Source organism: Phasianus colchicus, chromosome 9, assembly GCF_987193195.1.
Source record: "Phasianus colchicus chromosome 9, bPhaCol1.hap1.1, whole genome shotgun sequence".
NCBI classification, from domain to species: domain Eukaryota; kingdom Metazoa; phylum Chordata; class Aves; order Galliformes; family Phasianidae; genus Phasianus; species Phasianus colchicus.
Genome location: NC_143444.1, coordinates 7,379,618 through 7,400,209, shown reverse-complemented (window position 1 = coordinate 7,400,209; position 20,592 = coordinate 7,379,618). Strand labels below are relative to the sequence as shown.

General features: G+C 44.1%; 2 protein-coding genes across 7 annotated transcripts in view; one reads left to right on the top strand and one right to left on the bottom strand.

The window, feature by feature from the left end:
* Positions 1 to 757: 757 nt before the first annotated feature.
* The window catches only part of TDRD5 (tudor domain containing 5), a 21,273-nt gene continuing 1,438 nt past the window's right edge, over positions 758 to 20,592 (bottom strand). The window contains exons 1-13 of one of the 5 annotated variants that reach the window (XM_090146004.1): positions 15,799 to 15,879; positions 15,029 to 15,269; positions 13,452 to 13,853; positions 12,638 to 12,762; positions 9,740 to 9,787; positions 9,365 to 9,585; positions 8,120 to 8,326; positions 7,588 to 7,654; positions 6,503 to 6,703; positions 5,857 to 6,018; positions 5,038 to 5,178; positions 1,865 to 2,078; positions 758 to 1,067 (exon numbers count right to left, since the gene is read on the bottom strand). In XM_090146004.1, coding sequence (XP_090002130.1) covers positions 865 to 1,067; positions 1,865 to 2,078; positions 5,038 to 5,178; positions 5,857 to 6,018; positions 6,503 to 6,703; positions 7,588 to 7,654; positions 8,120 to 8,326; positions 9,365 to 9,585; positions 9,740 to 9,787; positions 12,638 to 12,762; positions 13,452 to 13,853; positions 15,029 to 15,266 — 2,229 coding nt within the window. In that variant the 5' untranslated portion in view covers positions 15,267 to 15,269; positions 15,799 to 15,879 and the 3' untranslated portion in view covers positions 758 to 864. The other 4 variants (XM_031595595.2, XM_090146003.1, XM_031595596.2 and 1 more) reach the window with 4 other exon arrangements.
* NPHS2 (NPHS2 stomatin family member, podocin) overlaps positions 15,517 to 20,592 on the top strand; it is a 13,296-nt gene continuing 8,220 nt past the window's right edge. For both annotated transcript variants that reach the window (XR_016469088.1, XM_090146009.1), the window contains exons 1-6: positions 15,517 to 15,592; positions 16,685 to 17,030; positions 17,907 to 18,010; positions 18,659 to 18,731; positions 19,023 to 19,105; positions 20,052 to 20,255. Coding sequence is in view for 1 of the 2 variants with exons in the window: in XM_090146009.1 (XP_090002135.1) it covers positions 16,730 to 17,030; positions 17,907 to 18,010; positions 18,659 to 18,731; positions 19,023 to 19,105; positions 20,052 to 20,255 (765 nt within the window). In the remaining variant the exon portion in view is untranslated. The remainder of the gene's footprint in view (positions 15,593 to 16,684; positions 17,031 to 17,906; positions 18,011 to 18,658; positions 18,732 to 19,022; positions 19,106 to 20,051; positions 20,256 to 20,592) is intronic.

Sequence of the window (20,592 nt, the reverse complement as noted above, 5' to 3'; positions counted from 1 at the left end):
AGCTCTCAACTTCTCTGCTTTCACCTCCTTTCACTGGCTTTTTGCCCAGTTGTTCACTAACAACCACCCATTTTTCTTTCTTGCTCTCTGCAGTTCTACCCTCATCCACATTCAAAAATTACAACTAAATGGTGAAATTCAAAGAAAATAGTCATCTTTCCTTCATCAGTGCTTCTCAGGGAAAACTCTTAGGTCTGAATCAACTGGGCACACAGTTCATTCCTAGAAAGGAAGCCCTCAACAGCCACAGTGAGATACCAGCACAGGCTGCCCAGGGAGGTGGTGGGGTCACTGTCCCTGGAAGTCTCCAAGCAAAAGGTACATGCTGCACTGACATGGCCCAGAGCAGTCTACAGGCATGGGCTGATGGTTGGATTAGATGGTCATAGTGGTCTTTCCAAGCATAATGTACTTGAAGGGAGCATTTAAACAGGAAGGGGAATGGCTGTTTACAAGGGTGGATAGTGACAGGGTTGGCATACAGCTCTCCTAACAGCAAGGCTTGAGCAAGAGCACCGACTGTGTTAAAACAGATGAAAACATAACCACCTCCTGTACACACACACCGAGGGAGGGATGCATTTCCAGTTTTCCCCTCCTCAGGTTAGAGCACAACGTGACACTCAAGACGTTCTTCTAAATCATTAAAGAGCAATAAGGCAGTATAAGACCAGTACAAGTAAAACAGAATATTATCCTCCACTAAAAGTAACATGTGCTACAGGCACCGGGCATGTCTGAGAAGATGTCACACAAGTTTTTCAAACAAGTGCTTTATAATTAAAAGAATGACAGTACAGTAATATTTCACTGCTCCACAGAGCCTTCCTCAGCAACAGCTCCATTTGCTTCTTTCACCTCTTCTTACAGTTCCTTTCTTCGGCCTGGGAGCCAGTGGAAGTAGCCACGACAAGTGGCTAAGCGTGCAGCAGCTGCCAACACTGCAGACAACGTGGTAGGAGGGACATAGAGCTTGCAGGACATCTCTTGCTCAGACAGCGCTCTGGCGCTGCACTGCTCAAGTGCAAGATTCTCAGGAAGGTCTTTGTTCTTCATTTTCTCATCACCTGCATAAGGAAGGAGACAGGAAAATACCTGCATGAATCTCTTAAGAGTTTCAGCTTAGATAGCAATATCTGCTTGCTGTACTTGATCAGGTGATTGCATGACTACTTCCTACTGCAATCTTACTGAATTAACTTGAAAAAGATGAAATCCAAGAGGTTCTCTCTATCTCCCCCCAGCTCTCATCCCTATTTCCCTCAGAGGTGGGAAAGAAGACTTAAAGTGAATAGCTCCTATCTTGATGACTGGGGCCTCAACTCCAGAAAACAGCAAACTGTTCTATTTCAAGAAATACACATATACTATCTCATGCAAGCCACTTCACTTTGGCTTGTAAATTGGGCAACTCGCACATGGGGGCTGTAAAATTCTTTCATTATTTTGAAAACAGAAAAAAAAAACCTATCCCCTGGTGGACCTTTTAAGGTTAAAAAAGTACTTTTCTGCCTTACAGCTAGAAGGAGAAACTCAGTATGAAATGAACATAGCCTAATGTAGGGAATGGAAAAAAAACTTCAGCATGAAAAGAGCAGAAAGTCTAGGAACCACAAAAAAAAAAACCCTGAGAGAAAAACACCTCAATTCACTATGCTTACTATGCTTACAGAGGTTAAAACAAAGCATTGCATCCAGCCATTTATTTTTGTCACAGCTCGTCCCACAGAAATACCAACAAGTCCATCAGGTCTAGCAAAGAAGAGCACTACGATACTTTCACATTGACTGCAGGTCTCAAGGGACAGTAAGAGATTGCTCAGCTTTCCTCTACATTAAACTTTACTGATAAATCCATTCGTACTGTTACGGTTGTCCAGCATAAATGGTGCTGCCATAAGTAGAAGAGAGGCATGTAGAACTTCACAAGACAGGGCTTTGTCGGAAAATCCTTCTACATTATTAGGGCCATTTTGGCTCGCTTCTGCTGGTTGCTTGACATAGAGGAAGGAGAAGTAGTCTTCCAATGACTTGAAGAAGACAGTAGGCCTTAAGGACTCTCCAAGAGGATGAGGTGTCTGCAATTATATTAAAACAAACAAACAATAAACCCTCAGGAGAGGGTGCGATTAGTGCACACTCAGTTCATTAGCTGCCCTGACCTTCATGATCTCCCTCAGAGTTCATAAAGAACTGAAGTGTCAGCAATAGGATTTTAAAAAAAATACTAGTTACTTGCAACCCCAGGCAAAGGGCAGCTCTTCCTGCACAGTGAGCTGAAAAGAGTGGCAGATTATTACAAGATACAAATTAGCATGTCTTAGCAAAGAATTAACAGCTGGCTCATCTCTCAGCAGCCCCACACAAAACAAGTGATGACAGAGGGAGTTTCTGCAAGGGAGTGAGATCTGAGTCAGAGGAAGTTCCTCTGTGTTTTTTGTCACAAATACAAATTAAATTTAAGTTCCAGGGATGACCACCTACATCTCAGTCAAAGAATGGGACTGAAGCCAGTGTTTTTATTTACTGATTCAGCATGAAGCATGACAAAATAGTGAGACAGGCAAGCCACCGTGCAATTCATCTGCCCAACGGCAGCTGCTCAAAAATTAGGTGCCCACTTTGTAGGCTTCTTCTGCTGAGGCAGCAGAAAAAAGGCACCCACCTTCAGATGAGGTGAATCACCCTCCAGAGGTGCATCATCCACTTGTGAGAGAGCATTCAGATGATTAGCCCGGAACAAAACAGTTTTATACAAGGTGGTCCCGGATGACTGGAGGAAGGGTCACGTCACTCCCATTTACAAGAAAAGGAGCAAGGAGGACACTGGGAAATACAGGCCGGTGAGTCTCACCTCTGTGCCTGGGAAGATCATGGAACAGATCATCCTGGATGACATACTTGATCACACGAGGAAAGGGCGTGTGATCCGTGACAGCCAGCACAGCTTCACCAGAAGAAGGTCATGCTTGACCAATCTGGTGGCCTTTTATGATGGAGTGACGGCATCAGTGGACAAGGGAAAGGCGACTGATGTCATTTACCCGGACTTGAGCAAGGCCTTTGACATGGTCCCCCGCCACATCCTTATCTCCAAACTGGAGGGATGCGGATTTGATGAACCTGATGAGGTTCAACACAGCAAAGTGCAGAGTTCTGCATTTGTGCTGGAGGAATCCCAGGCATACAGACTGGAAGGAGCAGTCCTTGAGAGCAGCCCTGTGGAGAAGGACCTGGGGGTCTTGATAGATGAAAAACTTAGTATGAGCCAGCAGTGTGCCCTTGTGGCTCGGAAGGCAAATGGTATCCTGGGCTCCATCAAAAGAGGGGTAGCCAGTAGGGACAGGGAGGTGATTGTTCCCCTCTACTCTGCTCTTGTGAGGCCCCATCTGGAGTACTGCGTCCAGGTCTGGAGCCCCCAGTACAAGAAAGACAGGGAGCTGTTGGAGAGGGTCCAGAGGAGGGCCACAAAGATGATCAGGGGACTGGAGCACCTCCCCTACGAGGACAGGCTGAGGGAGCTGGGCTTGTTCAGCCTGGAGAAAAGGCGGCTGCGGGGTGACCTCATTGCAGCCTTTCAGTACCTAAAGGGAGCCTACAAACAGGAGGGGAATCAACTCTTGGAAAGGGTTGATAACTGCAGGACAAGGGGAAATGGTTTGAAGTTGAGGGAACGGAGATTTAGCTTGGACATCAGGGGGAAAATCTTTAGAGAGAGTGGTAAAGTACTGGAACAGGCTGCCCAGAGAGGTTGTGGATGCCCCGTCCCTGGAGGTGTTCAAGGCCAGATTGGATAGGGCCTTGGCAGCCTGGTGTAGCATTAGGTGGGAAGGTTGGTGGCCCTGCATGTGGCGGGGGGTTGGAGATTCATGATCCTTAGGTCCCTTCCAACCCTGGCAATTCTGTGATTTAGGAAGTTTAAGTTGGCCGCTCACAGGGGGACTGTGAGAAGCTCCTGAAGCAGCAAGGACAGCCTCAGGGCTGGGCAACAGAAGTATAATGCTGGCAGGATAACAAGGCAATAACTTGAACAACAAGCATGAGAGCCTAATTAACCAGCTACTCAGCTTGATACCACTAGCCCACTAACAATTTCTGCCTAATGTGCAGTAAAAACAGCAGTGTTAGATTAAGAAAGAAAAGCAACATTAAAAAAGGTAATCATGCCCTTTGATAACCACGCTGACTTTGCTGGGGGACTCGAAGTGTCACTGCCACTTCAAGACAAAGAAGGAACATTCATGGAGGAAAGGCTGACAACGGAAGGGTCTATGAGTATTGGAAAAAGCTGGAACGCACACAAGTCATAAATAAGCTGTTCAGAAAAGATAAGAGATAGTATGCCCTAGAGTGCTGTGAGGGGCAGGAAATAAGGAAAGCACTATCTACACTTCCTCCCAATTCACGTGATTAAGATCATCACCACTAAAAGGAAAGCATGAACAATGAAAACTGGAAAAGGGGTGAAATACCACCTGGCAACACTACAGGTACCAGCATCTATTGAGGCCAAGAGATGAAGATGACACAGAGAAAGGAAAAGCTTCTGTTTGTCACAACTAGCTGACTAGACAGCACTTTTCTCCCTAGGCAGAATTCCGCTTTTCATCCCATGGACTTCCTTAACAGAAAATCCTGTCACTTTCTCTAAAGCTCCTAAAGCGATTACAGCCAGAGGCACACAACATGCCCATGATCCAGCTGGGAAATTCCTATGCTTCTATACCCACGTGGTTTCATACTTGCAGAGGAGTGCTTAAGTCAGCTTGCAAGGAGTAAAGAAGGGCCAGATTTGATCCATGAAGTGCTGACACTGACACTTGATTCCATAATGCCTTGATGTACCAGCGAAACACTAATGTTTCTGGTGCTGCTGATAATACAATAGCAAAGAGGTGAACGTACACCTCTGGCCCATACTAATAGCCGATCATTGTTTCATTGTTAGTAATTAAAAAAATTAAAAATAGTCAAATTATCTACAATTTAAAACAACTCCATCCCAGCAGCAGTGGCTGAGAAGAAAAAAAACCTTACCTTAACCAGTGCCATAAGGTCAGTGGAAGATTTATTTGTATCCTCCTGTTTGAGTTCAGGGTCTCGGTCTGCAGTTTTGGAATCAATTACTTCAACTGGAAGTGGCTGCACATCATCCCATTTCTCCTCTGTATACAGGTTCTGTTGCAAGGACACAACCAGCATGAAGAAATCAAGAAGCACTGGAGCAAATCTACTGAAGTGCAAGCTACTGAGCAACCAGATGGTATCACTCTGACAGATTAAGAGAGCAATCTTCCCACCCTGCTCTTTCTGAAGTTTTGGCAACTTTAAAGGACAGAAGAACACAGAGGAAAGGAAACAGCATGAACAAGAAATAAGCTGTCACCTTAACTTCTTTCCACCACCATAAAACTAGTTTCTTGATTAAAATCATACTTTCCAAGAATACTGTCCAGTTAATGCAGCCTCCTGAGAACTTCACCATGTAGGAGTGTCCTAGGCTAAGAGACCTGGTACAACAGCATCCACGCATCTTGTTTTTAAGTGGGAACTGAGGTGTGTGTGGTGGGGAAGCAGCAAGTTGTTAAGACCAACAGGGCAAATCTAAGGTTTGACCACATCAGGAGGGTTTCCCTGCATTGAGAGCAGTTACAAGGAAATGCTAGCTGAGCTGTAACAAGTGTCACATTAGACATGCTTCATTCCAACTCAAAACATGTTATGGGAATGCTGTCAGGCTTTTTTTGGTCTTATTTCCAACGTCTTTGAAAAAGTGCATGGTACTAAACCAATATATGTCAAACAAGCTGGAGTTTATTCTGCTGAATGACAGTTATGCCACAGCCAAATGCCCACCTGATCACACAGTTCATTCTCATCCAGTCTGGAGCTTGATGCTTCATTATCTGCACCTACAGAATCCTGCTGCAAGCAAAGGTCTGGCTCCACCAGTTCAGCACTCTCCTGCTTTGCACCAGGATGAACATACAAGGCTAAAGAATTCAATTCCTTGAACCCCTAGTAACAAACAAACAACAACAAAAAGCAACACGCAGCGGAGTTAAGAAAGATAATCTGTAAATACCACCAATACCAGAAAGAAAAAAGTGTGCTCCAGGCACACTTGACTTCCCGTTGAGATAAATAATCCCAGCAGCATTTTTCTCATGGCTTTCAGACCCACACAGTTCTTATCAAAACAGAGCTGAGACATTCAGATAATGATACAAATTGGCCTAACTCATAACCACTCCCTGGTGCTTGGTTTATATTCTGAATGTCTGCCCTAGGTAGAGCATGCAATCACCATGCTTATGCTGTCCCACACTGCACATTTCACTGGCAAACTAAGACGCTTTTAATCAAGACCATTTCTGTAATTCAGTTTGTCAATGGCATAACTGATCTTCAATGATGAGAGCACTAAAGATCTTCCCATTATAGGCATCCAACCGATCCTACCCCTGCCCTTTCTTACAGCAGCACATTCCTCCCTCCTGACCTGGGAAGGTAAGTTCTCTTTGCAGATGTCAGCATATCCCTTATCCTTCAAGACAGAGTGAATGTAGACATCTTCCTCAGAGGATGTGTCACACAGAAAGAGATGCAAAATGCCATTCACATATTCATCCACAATGCCCACAAGGACCTTTGAGTAGCACAGCTCCTTGAACTGGTGAGTTGCTTCACTGGTCCATGTATCCTCAAGAAGAAACAAGAATATGAAGTTAATATAAACAGACCAGAATCCATCACGTGAGACTTTCCCTTCTGAGCACTCATCAAGATGACAATTAGGCCAAGACAGTTAGGGATAAAAATGCAGGAAAAAAAAATATCAAATTTTCCAGAACTGCACTAAATTAAATTACCCCAAAGTTTGCAAAGCCAGTTACACTGGGAATGCCTTTCCACTATAAGTACCTATTTTTAAGTGTAGTCATTTTATCTTATCTATGGGGAGTGGGAGGAGGCGAATTCCTGGAACCATGAGATGATAAAAGTTAAGCGTCAGGAGTTTTTACAAAGCTGCTAACGCCTCACAGCAATGAAAAACGTGGATCTTTTGCCCTCAAGAAGGAGAGGAAAGTTTAAGAATGTTTTCAAAACACAAATTTGAACTGTGCTCCCGTGCTCTGCTTTGGAAAGACTGTTTCTCAGACTTCTCGACCATGAGATTTCTCAGGACAGGCTGACCCGAGCTTTGGCTTTTTTGATTGCACCAAACTCACTTAAAACTTGGTCTCAGAAAATTTTAGAACAAGGCTGAATCCACCGGTGTTTTAGAAGGACCCTAGAGAACTACTGGAGGGGGAAACAAATACTTGCTAATTTGCTTAACAGTTACTATCTGTTTCTACAATAATATAAGCAAGAATACTACAACATAAAGAAGAAACAATGAAAGGGTTATCACTTGCAGAGAAGCAGTCGTATTCCACTGAACATAACAGCAACAATTCTGCTGTAAACATCAGAGGGACCTGAATAAATTCAAATATTTGTCCTTATCTTGAGAAAAAGCCTCTCTCTTCTTGACAGTTCCTGTATTTATGTCAGTAAACAAAACTGCATATGAACACATACCTCCACAGGCTTCACCCATGCCAAGGAACACGGGATGGCCTGAGCTGGGAGCTTCAAGTAGCACCATCTGCAATATAAAACAAGTGATGGTCATTAGAGCAAACAAAGCAAAAACAGACAGAAGAGCAGAACTTACTCCTCTTCCAGGTTTTAAAAATCCACTTAGGAATAAAGAGTGGATTTATGATTAAAACCCAACAGTAACCTTGGAAAATATCCAGGGAACAGGCACAGTAAAAACTGCACTAACAACTGATCTCTTATGTCTTCCCACACACAAGCATCTTTCTATCATAACCCCTCATGATTACAAAGTTGTGGACAGAGAACAATGACTTTCGAACCAAAGAATGAAGCATAGAAAAGATATTAAATTGCAGAGGCAATCAAGTACCTCTGACAAAAAAATGCAGCTCATTTCAACAGATGACTTCTGAAGAGAATGTTTACATCTGCTCGTGGAATCTAAGATGAGGATGAGATCCAGTCTCAACCATTCTGTCATTCTGTCAACCGTGCGTGATCTACTCACTTGAGGAATCTCAGCCAAGACTTTTGAACAACGCCTACATTTCCGTAATCTGGGTAAAACACCTCCACTTCTTGGTCACTGATCACACGGTGGATGATAACTCGGTACCACCATCGTAAGAACATCACACAGCAAAGCTGCCCAGGCTGTACCGAAGACTCAGGCATGATGTAACGATCGGAAACAAGTTTATTTGAATAACAGCATCTGCAAAACATCATAAGGAAATACTGTGCTTGGAAGGATGCAAGAGATGAACACAAAAATACACAGGACTTCAGAAGAATCCTGATTTCTCAAAACCCAGTGACACAAATTTTCAGAAGTTATTTAAATGGATGCTTTACATCACCATTCTGCTGGACTTAAACTGGAAATGACTATAAGAAATGCAAACCTAGATTTCAACACTGAATGTCCTCCTTGGAGTCCTATTAAAAAGAGAATTCCTTAGAGGCTAAATACAGTCATTTTCATCATTAACTTTTAACATTATCTGGCTAAATCTTTACTTCTTATAAATCAGATTTTGGAGTACTGACTACACATCATCTGTAGTATTTGCCTGCAGAATTTATAACTCCACTTGTATGTGCCCCATGGACATCAGGTGCTTCCTCAACACATAGTTAACAGCAGTTACAGAACTGCTGTGGTGGAAGAGAAACTCAAATGCATAACGTAACTGACTGTCATTGATGAGGCTTTGCTTGCTTTCAAATATACATCGTTTGCTCTGAAAGTAGTGCTTCTTATTTATTTTCACAGTAACCACAACGATACACAACACCACTATTATAGAACATTCACCTCTGACATCATGAGCAGACCATCATACAGGAGGCATTACTTTCGAAGCAGCCCTTGTACATAATGGCAAGTGCGTATTACTTGTTGCATTTTTACAAGCATTGGAAATGGAAGGAAAAAAATTTAACTGAGCCCATTAATAACACACTGAAAAGAGGTGCAAAGAAAGATAAAAATCCCCCTTCTGGAACCTTTATATTCTTTTACAGCTTAGAACTGTCTAGGACACACTCAGCAACTGTGAATTGGTATTAATCATACTTTTGGCTTGCTAATTAAAAGGAATGGATAAGCATTATGAACACATTTCAGACAGCACAGGCATCTCCGTTTCAAGTTACCAAACCAGCTGCAACCATAACTATCAAGCTTGGTGCCCTGTTCTCTCAGTACAAACACAACAGGCAATAGTATCTATCAGCACAGTGTTCTCACCTCATCTCAATCATGAGATCCAACAGTTTATCAGAAGTTTCCGTGCTGCAGACATGGATGTAGAACTCACCAGGAGAGACTATTAAATTCACAATTACTCCCACCAAGCACCTTGTCTCCAGTGGAGGCAAACTGCAAAGTCTTCTGTCCTGAACTGCATCTGGAGGGATGTCTGAAGTCACCATCATTATATCCAGCCTGGACTGTTCCAAATCTTGAGGCTACAAAGAGATAAGAGGGAGGTGGTACTCATATCTCTTCACACGCTGAGCATACATGAATAACTGCTCCAGTAATGTTTTGAAAAGAAAAAGTCTGCTTTGCTTGGAACCTATGAATTACTGAATATCAGCAAATCCCACCAGTTGTGCAAACCTGGATTAGAACTTCCCCTGTGTTGGGAGCATTCGTTCTCTCTTCTCCCTAAAAGGGAAGAATGAAGGAAATCAGTAAATAATAGTAGTGTAACAACAGTGCTTTGCATTCCCACAAGGAGAAAAGGAGTTACAGTCATGTCCTGTATTTAGACAAAAACAGAAAACAGCTATTGCTAAAATATATGTTTTTAAAAAAGTTTGCTGGATTTTACCCAAGAGATGCTATTTTCTATGCTCTGTGACCAAGAAAGAGTATGTGATTGAACCAGGAAAGCTATCTGAAAGTGATTCAAGTGACATTTTCACATTAGAGCTATTTCCCAAGGACAAAAACAAAATCTACAAATTCTGTTTTCTCACTCGAGATCTGTCTGAATGGCTAGTGCAGCTTACCATTTCTGTAGATGGGAATCTGAATCATACATAAGCTACTCTCTCACTGCCTCGAAAGCTTTCTTCTGCAGCAGTGAACAGCATTCCTCCAAAGATCAGAAGTCAAAATGATTTTGTTTTGACCCAAGTCAAAACAAGTTACACTGCATTATACACCAAGCAACGCATGGGAAACATCTTCCAGCACGTTTACCTCTGCTTACCTGGCTAATCCAACTGCAAGCAACATTTTTTGCAACACTGACTCTTCTAAACATTTTTTTTCCAAGAAGTAGATAAGTCTCTCCTTCTACAGAGCAAGAGAGAATGCCCTTGAAGTTTTTGAGTTAAAATTTTGAGTGAAACATTAAATTAAACAACAGCTGAGGAAATTCCTGGCTGAGCAGCAGCTCAAAGAAGAAAAAAATCCATACCATGGAAATCCTTTAAGAAGTGCCTCTGAACAGTGGCATTTCTGAGGGACAGGTTTGCTCCCTTGAACGTTGCTTCATATCACCCTGTTATGGGCATACACTGTCTTTATAATCTAGTTTACAGATCAGTAGTGACAAAAGACATTTCCATGGATGTATAGAAATGTGTATTTGTAAATATGCTTAAAAAAATCCCCAACAAAATAATAACAAGAGAAAACAACAAAACATTAAAAGTGAGTCCTGCAATATATTACAGCCTGTGAAACTGGCTAATCCTTTCCCTAAGACGGACAGGCAGCTGCCACAGTGGTGTGAATGACCCTTCCCTCAGCTGTGGGTGAGAAAAGCTGCTGAGAGCAGCAGTTCCATACACCTCTCCCCTTCTCGGAGCCAAGTGGATTGACTCAGCCCATGTTCCTCACATTATTAGTTTCCTTTCCATTATTAGTTTCTCGTGACAGGATACTGGGATACCTTATAGCAGGGCAGGGATCAGGTCTCTTCTTTCCCCTCTACCTTGCAGCATTCTGATGAACAAGCATTCACTGCACATCCCACATACCAACTAGCTTTCCTCCCTTTTCTGATTTCTTTAAAAACAGAAGAGCAAGCTTAATATCTCATGGGGAACACAAGTTGAACAAACACCTTTAATGACCTGATCAGGAGAAGTCTTTAAACAGGTTCCCATTGTGAGATTTTTGTGCCTTCATATCACTTGAAGTCAGGGTTATCACAGTCTTTTTTTTTTTTTTTTTCCCTTCAGACTCAACAGGCAGACTGCACTTGATTCAAGGAGAATTTCTGGCTGCTTCATCACACCGATCTAAGGCTTCTTTAGAAGCTCAGTGCTGACTACCAGAGAGTTTGCTTTAGGAATGTGAAGTCCAGCTGTAACAATCAGAAAGATCAACACAATGGAAAGGTGATACAAGAGGTTTAATGACAGAGGAACTAATGCAATAGAAAGGCATTATAAAGGAAGGAAAAAAGACTGCTCACCCACCTCTGAAGATCCAGGCTTGCAGGGGAGAGCTCTACAAGAGAGGGATCTCCAGAAAGAAATCCTTCCACAGTGGCTGTCAGCCCTTAAATGAGGTCTAAGAAATACAGCCAGGCTTTACCCCTTCCAGTTGCACAGCTGAAGTGCCTTCACCTGTGCTCCCAGGGCTGACCAGGTCTTTTCCCCAGGTGCTCAATAGTGGTTCAGGCCGTGACTCAACAGTTACCAAATTAATTGCAAAAAACACCAAAGTCAGGAATAACTCTTGGGACTCTTTTCTGGCACTCCAACCCTCAGGTTGCATACAGCCACCTGGAAAGTTTGGCAGAGAGAATTACAGTAGGAAGGTTTTCTGGAGAAAAGGAAGGCAGGAAAAAAAAGAGAGAGAAAAAACAGAGGTGACAAATTCACCCAACCTATTAGATGCTCTGAACTGCTCCTCTCCATCTCCTTCTAGAAATACACTGTCAAACAAATTCAAAACTCTGAAAGTCCAACAAGAACGACTAGGAATCCCCACAACTTTAGACAGTGAATAAAGTCTTATTGTTTCCCTTTACTAAAGGAAAACAAAGGAGACAATTCTTTTTGTGCCCCACTTAACCGCATTATTTAGTCACCTAAGTGAAACTGTAGGAATCTAAGTCTCCACAAGAATCATCTCCCAGTTTTGTCTTCCTGGCTAACTGGACTGAACAAGACACTTAACTCTGCCTACTGCAGCCCAGGAAATTCCACAGAGCTGATCTTCAGATCACCAAGATGTAATAACAAATAAATACACAAAAGAGTATCACCACAACTATCAGGGAATGAGATTATGATTAACTGACCTTGGATGGTTTTTAACACAGATCAGAAGACCAGAACAAGAGAAGAGAAAGATTTAGGTTAGGATGGCATATGAAGCTATATACCAGCCTGAAGTCTTGCCACTTCCAGACTTACCTAGAACAGGTACTGAAAATTTTGTAAGCAGCAGTGCATCAACAACACAACCTCAACAGTAAGAGAACTAAGCAAAGAGCCTCCAATCTGGGATTGAGTCACAAAGAAGCTACAGAGCACTCATCCAGCTACTCACTTGTTTCAGGCCATCACCCGGACCTACTGCTTGTGCATCCACTGGTTCTGACTTCTCTTCTGCTGCCTGATGGAAGACTTCTGTCTCACAGCTGGGTTCCAAAGGAGGCAGCTCAGCCATGGGTACTGCAAAGACAATAACTTGGCTGTTATTCTTTCTTGGACTGATGCAGAGTTACACGTTAAACAGAAAATGCTTGAAAAATGAAAGCACTGGTTGCATTTTTCCGATCTCTTGTAGCATTCAGTTACCACATTCACAAACTTCTGCTAGAGAGGCATCCTTCATAAACGAATTCTACCTAGACAAGTCAGGAACCCTGCAGGTACTGCGTGCAGTTTTCTGCCATGGCTGTTACAGGAACAGTGAGTACACACAGTCTCTTCCGCAGGAGATTATAGCTTAATCTTTCATAGCAGTACTAGTAAATTTTCAGTCTCAAGAAGTGCACTGAAGGGCTCTAACGACTTATGGAGCGAGACACTCAAGAGATCCTTCTACTTTTGTTATCTGCTGCCTGCAACAATTACCATTTCTTGTCCTCCCTGTTTATATTTGGAAGGTAGATCCCTTCTTTCACCTGCCACCAAAAACCAGTGGCAACTTGTAGAAAACCTCCGGTTAAGCTCTCTGCTACTGAGACAACTCCTTAAACTATTTCTACAGAACCACACAGACCTTCCTTGTTAAATCAGAAGGGAAAAGGGACGATTACAGCAACTGAAAACACAGCAACATCAACCAGAAATACGGCTGCTTGTTCACAATGCTTAAAAGACCTACGTGTTTCCAGCTAACTAACACACAGCCTTACCTTGTGTCATCTTCTCCTGCTCTATCTCACTTGAGGAGCTCTTTTTCAGGGTTATCAAGGAACCCCCTATTGTCTCTTTAACCATAATTATATCAGACAAGCTTTCGAAGACTTCAAATATGGATAAAAATCCATATTGCCTGTACTGGAACGTCCGCTTAAATCGTGTGTAGTATGCATCGTTGAAATCCAAGAGCAGAAGTGGTGAGGAACTCAAGAGATCTTGCAGCTCCCTCTTCACTGCTGCTGGCAGGACACGAGTCTTGACCTTTGGAGGCAAACCCTGCTGGTTCTGAGAGGGAAAAGCAGCTCTTCCCTTCCTAGAAGCACTCCGTGCTTTACCACTTGTTTTCTGTCTGGAAATCAGTTTGAAAATATCTTTGGTGGTCTCATCGGCAACAGCTACAGTAGGAAAAAAATATTAGCTATTTATTAGCTATTATAAGACTGGAACAGTAAACCATTCAAAGCTCTGCATAGGCAAAGCTGTTCTTTCCACTCTTCCCATTTCCCTTTTTAGACAGGTCTCTCTTCTAAAAGCAATCCCACTAAACCTATATTGTTTGCTGTACTAAAATACAGACATTTTCCCTCTACAAAATGGACAGAACCAAATTTAATAGCTAATCTGCACCCTCATTCCTATAAAACCAGACAGAAGGAAGGCTGGTCAAATGCATACTGCATCACAAGAAGAAAGCCAGCTGCTGTGGGTTTTGTTGGGAAACAGTAAATGGTTCGCTGCTTCTCTCAGCCTGAATTACAGTACAATCTCAATACAGCTTAAGAGCATCAGGATGTTGATGAACTGAGTCTTATTTCAAAGTGGCTATGAAAAAAGAATCCAACAGCCACCTCAACTCTTGGAAAGGGTAGATAACAGCAGGACAGGGGGAAGTGGTTTTAAGTTGAGGTAGGGAAGACTTAGGTTGGATGTCAGGGGGAAGTTCTTTACCACGAGAGTGGTGAGGTGCTGAAACAGCTGCTCACAGAGGTTGTGGATGCCCTGTCCATCCCTGGAGGTGTTCAAGGAGAGGTTGAACGGGGCCCTGGGCAGCCTGGTCTAGTATTAAATGGGGAGGTTGGTGGCTTTGCATGTGGCAGGGGGGTTGGAGATTTATCATCCTTGAAGTCCCTTCCAACCTGAGCCATTCTGTGATTCTAAGCTTCACAAAACTACAAGAAGCTGCCAACAGCGCTCAAAAAAGGGCTGTGTTTATGCACCTATTCTCCAGGTTCACCATCAATCCTAATACTCAAGCAAAAACAACAGGTCAGAATCACACCAAGAACTGGTGTAGAGGACCTCTCTGGAGATCATCTGGTCCACACACATCCCAGCAGCTCCAAACCAGAGCTGGTACTGATCTTCTCTCACCTTCCTCACCCACTGCTTTTCTCACTCTTAGCCAAACAACGGGAAGCAGCTAAAACAGAAAGTGCCAGAAACACCAGCAACAGCAGGGAGCCAGAGACAGCCTTTGGGTGGGCACCCTACAACACAGCCCTCACTTTGTGGCACTGCTTCACCCCAAGGCGTAACGCCAAGTAATCCTTCTCTACCTGCAAGGTCTCACCTTTGAGGAGAAACCCTCCGTTGCTGTTGGGACAGATCTGGACCACTCCCGGCATGCTGGCCACCAGCTCCATGGTGGAGCAGAACCCCAGGTCACGCAGCGGCAGCGGCCTGCCGACCATGGCCAGGTACTCCTGCTCCAGCTGGGCCGGGGTGAGGCCCCCCTTGGCAGCCAGCAGCTGCGACCTCACCTCCTTCTTCAGCAGCTCCATCAGCTGCGCCTGCTGCGACATGTCCATGCTCTAAGAGAGACAAAAAACGAGCAGAAAACACCTCACACTACAACTGCGAAAGGCTTTTTAACACACGGCGACTGAAAGGCAGCAGGTCAGGCTGAACGCCGCCGCCACGCCCCGACTCCGCTACCTCAGCCACGACGGCACGAGGCCGCACTGCACCTGCGCGCTCCGTTCCCGCCCTTTCGGGCTGAGGTGGGGAGGCGCGCGTTTCTCTTCACAGCGTTTCCCCTCACAGCGCTTCGCCGACGGTGCGGCAGGGGAGGGGACTCCTGCTACCCTGCCTGCTCTGTGGGAGCTGCTCCCTCAGCCTTCACCTGGTAGAGCAGGTGTGCTTCCCTTCTGACAGGAAAAGTCAGACCCACCTGTGAAAAAAAGTTCTCTTTTCTTGAAAGCAACATTTAAACTCAAATGCCAGTGTTAATCAGGGTGATTCTGCATGTTTTTGTCCCATCTGAGAGGAAAGCCTACAGTGGAGTGCCTTAAGTGTCATAAAGTAGCTGTTTTCTGCCGACTTTCATACAGCTTTTCTCACCTACATTCAAGCTGGCACATCTGCCCTCCTGCTTCTAACATCCTGACTCAGGGCAGCCCAAAAGCCTGCAATCAAACAGGAATCTTTTAAGAAAACGAGATCAGCACCTCCCAGGCTGCCTTCCCCGCTCCCTCCAGCAGCTCCTCCGTATGGCACATCTGCCAGAGGCTCAGTGGGAAACCCTGAGCTCAGCACTGCCCAGCCACACAGGGTTGTCACAGCTTGTATGTTTCAGCCTTGTTAAGTGTGATTTCCAGTCAGGTATTGATTTCTTTCAGACAGACAGTGACACGGCGTGATCTGTGGCACTCCTTGCAAAGGTTTTCGCAGACGGTACCACAGTCTGTGCCATATGGCTGCTCTTCCTCTGGTAAAAAGCTCTCGTGTTTGCACTGCCTCACTTTTGCTGTGCAGAATTATGAAGGCATTTTACACACAAACTCTACTGGCAATTTAGAGATAAATTCAATAGTTCTATGCTTGCAAGGACCTCCAAGCTCATCACACTCAGGAACTGAATTGGGAATGTATTGTGCTGAACGCTCAGACCATTTTGGGTTTTGGGAGTTGAGGGTCTTCTAGTTACTTTTAGGTTGTTTTTCAATAGCTTTGTAGAAACCATCTATTAAAAATCATCAAAGTGCTTTTGATTACATTTGATTTCCAAAGGCAGGAAGGTACAAACAGAATGTCTTTCTGCAGTTCACCCTTTTAAGGTCTGACATTCTGTATCATCTCAACAGCCATGTGAGATGAGAGCAGGAGGGAAACAGCTTGCTCACTTCACTGTCCATTTTGTCTGACAAGCTCGTGATAAATTTGAACAAGCCTCCTCAATCTGACACCTCCTCTTCTCTCCTCCCCTGCCTGGATTTTCTGCCCGCAGCAATAAATTCAAGCACGGCTTCATCCCACTCCCACAGGAAGCTGTATGCTCCTCGGTGCAGAGAATCAGATGAGGATGGATAAGAGATCTCGAAGCTCTTCCAGGGAGTCCCATAGGAGAAAGAGAGAGTCTCCAGCTACGCAAAGGAAACGGGAGAAGAGGGAGAGAAGCAAAGAAGCCAGCAAAGAAACAGGAGATATAAGGCAGGAGAAAACAAAGGAGACTAAGAGCACTGTAGGCACTGATGGTAGGGTGCACACATCCACAGTGGTGGACGTGGATGATGTGATATCTGATGAAGAAATGGAAGCAATGATGTTGCTGGACAGCGAGCATCAAGAAGAAGGTATGATTTATAGAAGGGAAGGGGCAGAAAAGCTATGGGCTCTTTGACACTGTGTGGGTGACAGTGTCTTTGCTTTCTGCGTGGTGAGTGTTATCACCCCTTGCATAGATGTGTAATTGTCCTCAAGACAGATTATGGGAAGCTCCAGTCAGCTTCTACAGTCAGTACAGGCACATCAGTGCTGTCTAGCAAAGCAATGGACTTTGAAACAAGCAGTTACATTCCCAGCATCATTTATGCTTCAGTTCACTACTCTCCCATTTTTTTTTCCTGCTCTTTTCTCATTATTTTCTTGCTTCCCCTCCTTTAGGCAGACAGAATTAGCTTTAATGCCAGTTCACAGCCCTAAGAACTGTGCTGTAGGGAGAATGCTTGAGGCATACATTCGTAACTCCCTTCAGGATAGCCTCTGAGTGCAGCTCTATTCTCTGAAATGCGGCTAAAATCCTGTTCCAAAAGACCCTGGGATCTTTTAGATTCCCCAGTGGAGAGGGGTACTTCAGTCTATATGTATTGAAAGTTATGCTTTATTTACAGTCTTTCTGTTTGCCATTAGCTTATCTTTTCAGATAAATTTCTGTGATTTCAGGGTCAGCCAGCAAGTTGCCCATTCTGAATCTTTCAGTGCTGCTTGGTTGTCATATAGATCTACTGTGCAGAAGCCAAAAAAGTAGAATTAAAGTTTGTGAGCCTGTCTTGGGAACTCTCGGCCACTTAGGGCAGAGACTGTTCTTGAAACACAGCTTGAGAGAGCACTGAACAGGCAAGGTCCTAGGCAGAGGACCAGCAGAAACTGACCTGTACAGGCACTCATCAGGTCATCTTTATTTTGGGAACTTTCCTATCCTAACACAGTCGTGTTGGATTTTCCCTTAGGTATGAAATCTCCTGGTCTCAACATCTGTGAGTGGCTTCTGACTATATTGTCTTTCCTGTTCATCATAATGACTTTCCCCATTTCTGTCTGGTTCTGCATGAAGGTAAGAATAGGCATGATGCCTCTTTGGATTTAGTATTTGGTGTCTGATGTAACTGTAACCAGCATGTGTTGGTCATAAGCATATAGCTTAGGTTCTTGTTATTAAACAGTTTGCAGGTCTTTTCACTTTTAAACATAATCTTCAGCTCACCCAATCCGGACATAGCTGTGTTGCAGCAGCAGGATAAAATAGATTTTGTGTTACAAATTTAGAGGGAGGTTGATCTTTCAATTAATAGCAGATTTTTCCTCTTCCTCCAGTTTTCTCTGATTTATAACATGGTTACAAGTAGACATATTTTGATTACAGCTTCTCAGGAAATAGATTTAGCTCAAGGTGTTCAAATTCAGCCAAACTACAATAAAGCAGAATGCTGGCCTCATCCTGGGAAACACTGAGCAACTCTAGCATGGGCTGCTCTCACCTAATCACAGGCTGATTATATGCAAGCCAGCTATCAGTTTGGGGTCAGGTTTTCTTCTGGGTTAAAGAGGCTTAGGAACGGTTGACTCCACTACCTCCGATCTGCTGAAATTCTCCTTTCAAAGGACTTTACCAGAACAGAGGTCTTCCTATGCACAGCCCATAGAGGCTTTTTTCCTGGTCCTATGCCTTCCACTCCAGCCTAGCTTTTGTTTCCCTCTGCAGGTAGTGCGGGAGTATGAGAGAGCCATTGTTTTCCGGCTTGGGCATCTCCTTCCTGGAAGGGCCAGAGGGCCTGGTAAGATGCCCACTGAGTTCCCCCCAGCCATATTGTTCCTCTTCATCATGCTCTACCAAAGCTCTTGTTCTGGTGCCCTCCAGGCAGGTACAGTTAACCAGGAGACTCGTCTTCTTAGGTCCAGCAGCTTCCGATGGCTTTTCCAAATACAGAAGCAGACTCACAGTTTGAGCCTATATATTGCTGTTCCTTCACAGTTCTGTACTCAATCCCCTCTACTTCTCCCTAGAGCTGAAGAATCAATTTCTGTGGTTTTGAATATCACAGGAAGACTTTCTTTTCTTTCCACAGGTCTTTTCTTTTTCCTTCCCTGCCTGGACACATATCACAAAGTGGACCTCCGCCTCAAAACCCTCGAGATCCCCTTCCACCAGGTATGACTACCATCCCTTCTTTATTTTAATTGTTGGATCTCTTTATCTGATTGTATTTGATGACAGCTCTGATTTTGCATTGATGTCAGAAAAAAACAGCTTATGCTTAAGATAGTGATTCTGGTTCCATGTCACTCCACTGGCCACAAGATACTGTTAAACACTGCCAGTCCTTAGATCTTGCTGCAGATATTACATCAAGCCATCTCTGCAAAGCCTTAGCTGCTGAATTCCTGTGAATGTATGAGAAATGTCCTTTACCTTTCTGCCATTTTAAAACCATTGCTTTTAATCCCATTCAGTTTGACAAGCTCTAGTGGTAACCAATAGGAACTGTCTGGGCCATGGATATTGGAGCAGTTTTTACCTATCACACTGCGGGGTACATACAGTGGGGACAGAAATGCAGACTAAGATCTTACAGTGGCATCTCTAAGTGTGGCAACTCGGCTCTTGTATAAGTCAGGGAAGGGGCTGAGAGCTCACTGCTAACTTTGAAACTGGCACCCTCCCTAGCCACAGTCCCACAGGTCAAACCTCCCAATAATCCTGTTGTCTGTGGCGCTGCCTTTATCTGGTACTTTCACCAGCTTCCCTCCCATGGTGTAAAGCAAATCCCTCTGGGGATGGTACTCAGCAACACCAAGCACATAGCAAACAACAGGAATGGACCAAGCAGCTGTGGGCCAGGAGACAGATTAGGATGTTCAACTGCTCACAGTCTCTAGCCCAGCAACCAAACTGAGGAGACAGACGCAATGATGCTATACCAGGGAAGTGAGATCCACAGGTGATGCAGTTTGCTAAGGTCAGAGAGTAGCAGAGGTGGCAACTACAAAGACATAGCCATCTAGCTAGTCTTCGTCTTTCCCAGAGTTGTGTACTTTTCTGTGCTACCTTAAAGTTGTCAGAACCAGATCCATCTTCCCTCACGTCTTCTGCTTAGGTGGTGACTAAAGACATGGTTACACTGGAGATAGATGCTGTCTGCTATTACCGTTTGGAGAATGCCTCTCTTCTCCTCACCACCCTCACCAGCATCTCCAGTGCCATCCAGCTGCTGGTGCAAACCACCACAAAGCGCCTCCTGGCACATCGAGCCTTCTCTGAACTTCTGTTGGAGAGAAAGAGCATCAGCCAGGAGATAAAGGTGCTTCTGCAGCTGGGGAGAGGGTGGAGCAAGCAGGGAATTAAGGCTCTGCTAACAAGCTTGGAAGATAATCAGTCCTAAATCAGTATTTTGCAAAAGAGTGTAATAAGAACATATGCCTCCTTCATAGAAAAATGGGAATTTTTTCTCTTTTTAAAAATCATTTTAGGGGAAGGATTTACAGACAGTGTGGGTCTCACAAGCATATGTGGGTAGTAGCAAACATTATGAGGTGAGAAGCATGAAGGAACTGCAAATCATTTTCATCAGTCTCTGCAGTACCTCGGGTTCTGCACTTATTCCAGAGAGGACTTTCTCATGAGAATGGTTTTCTGCA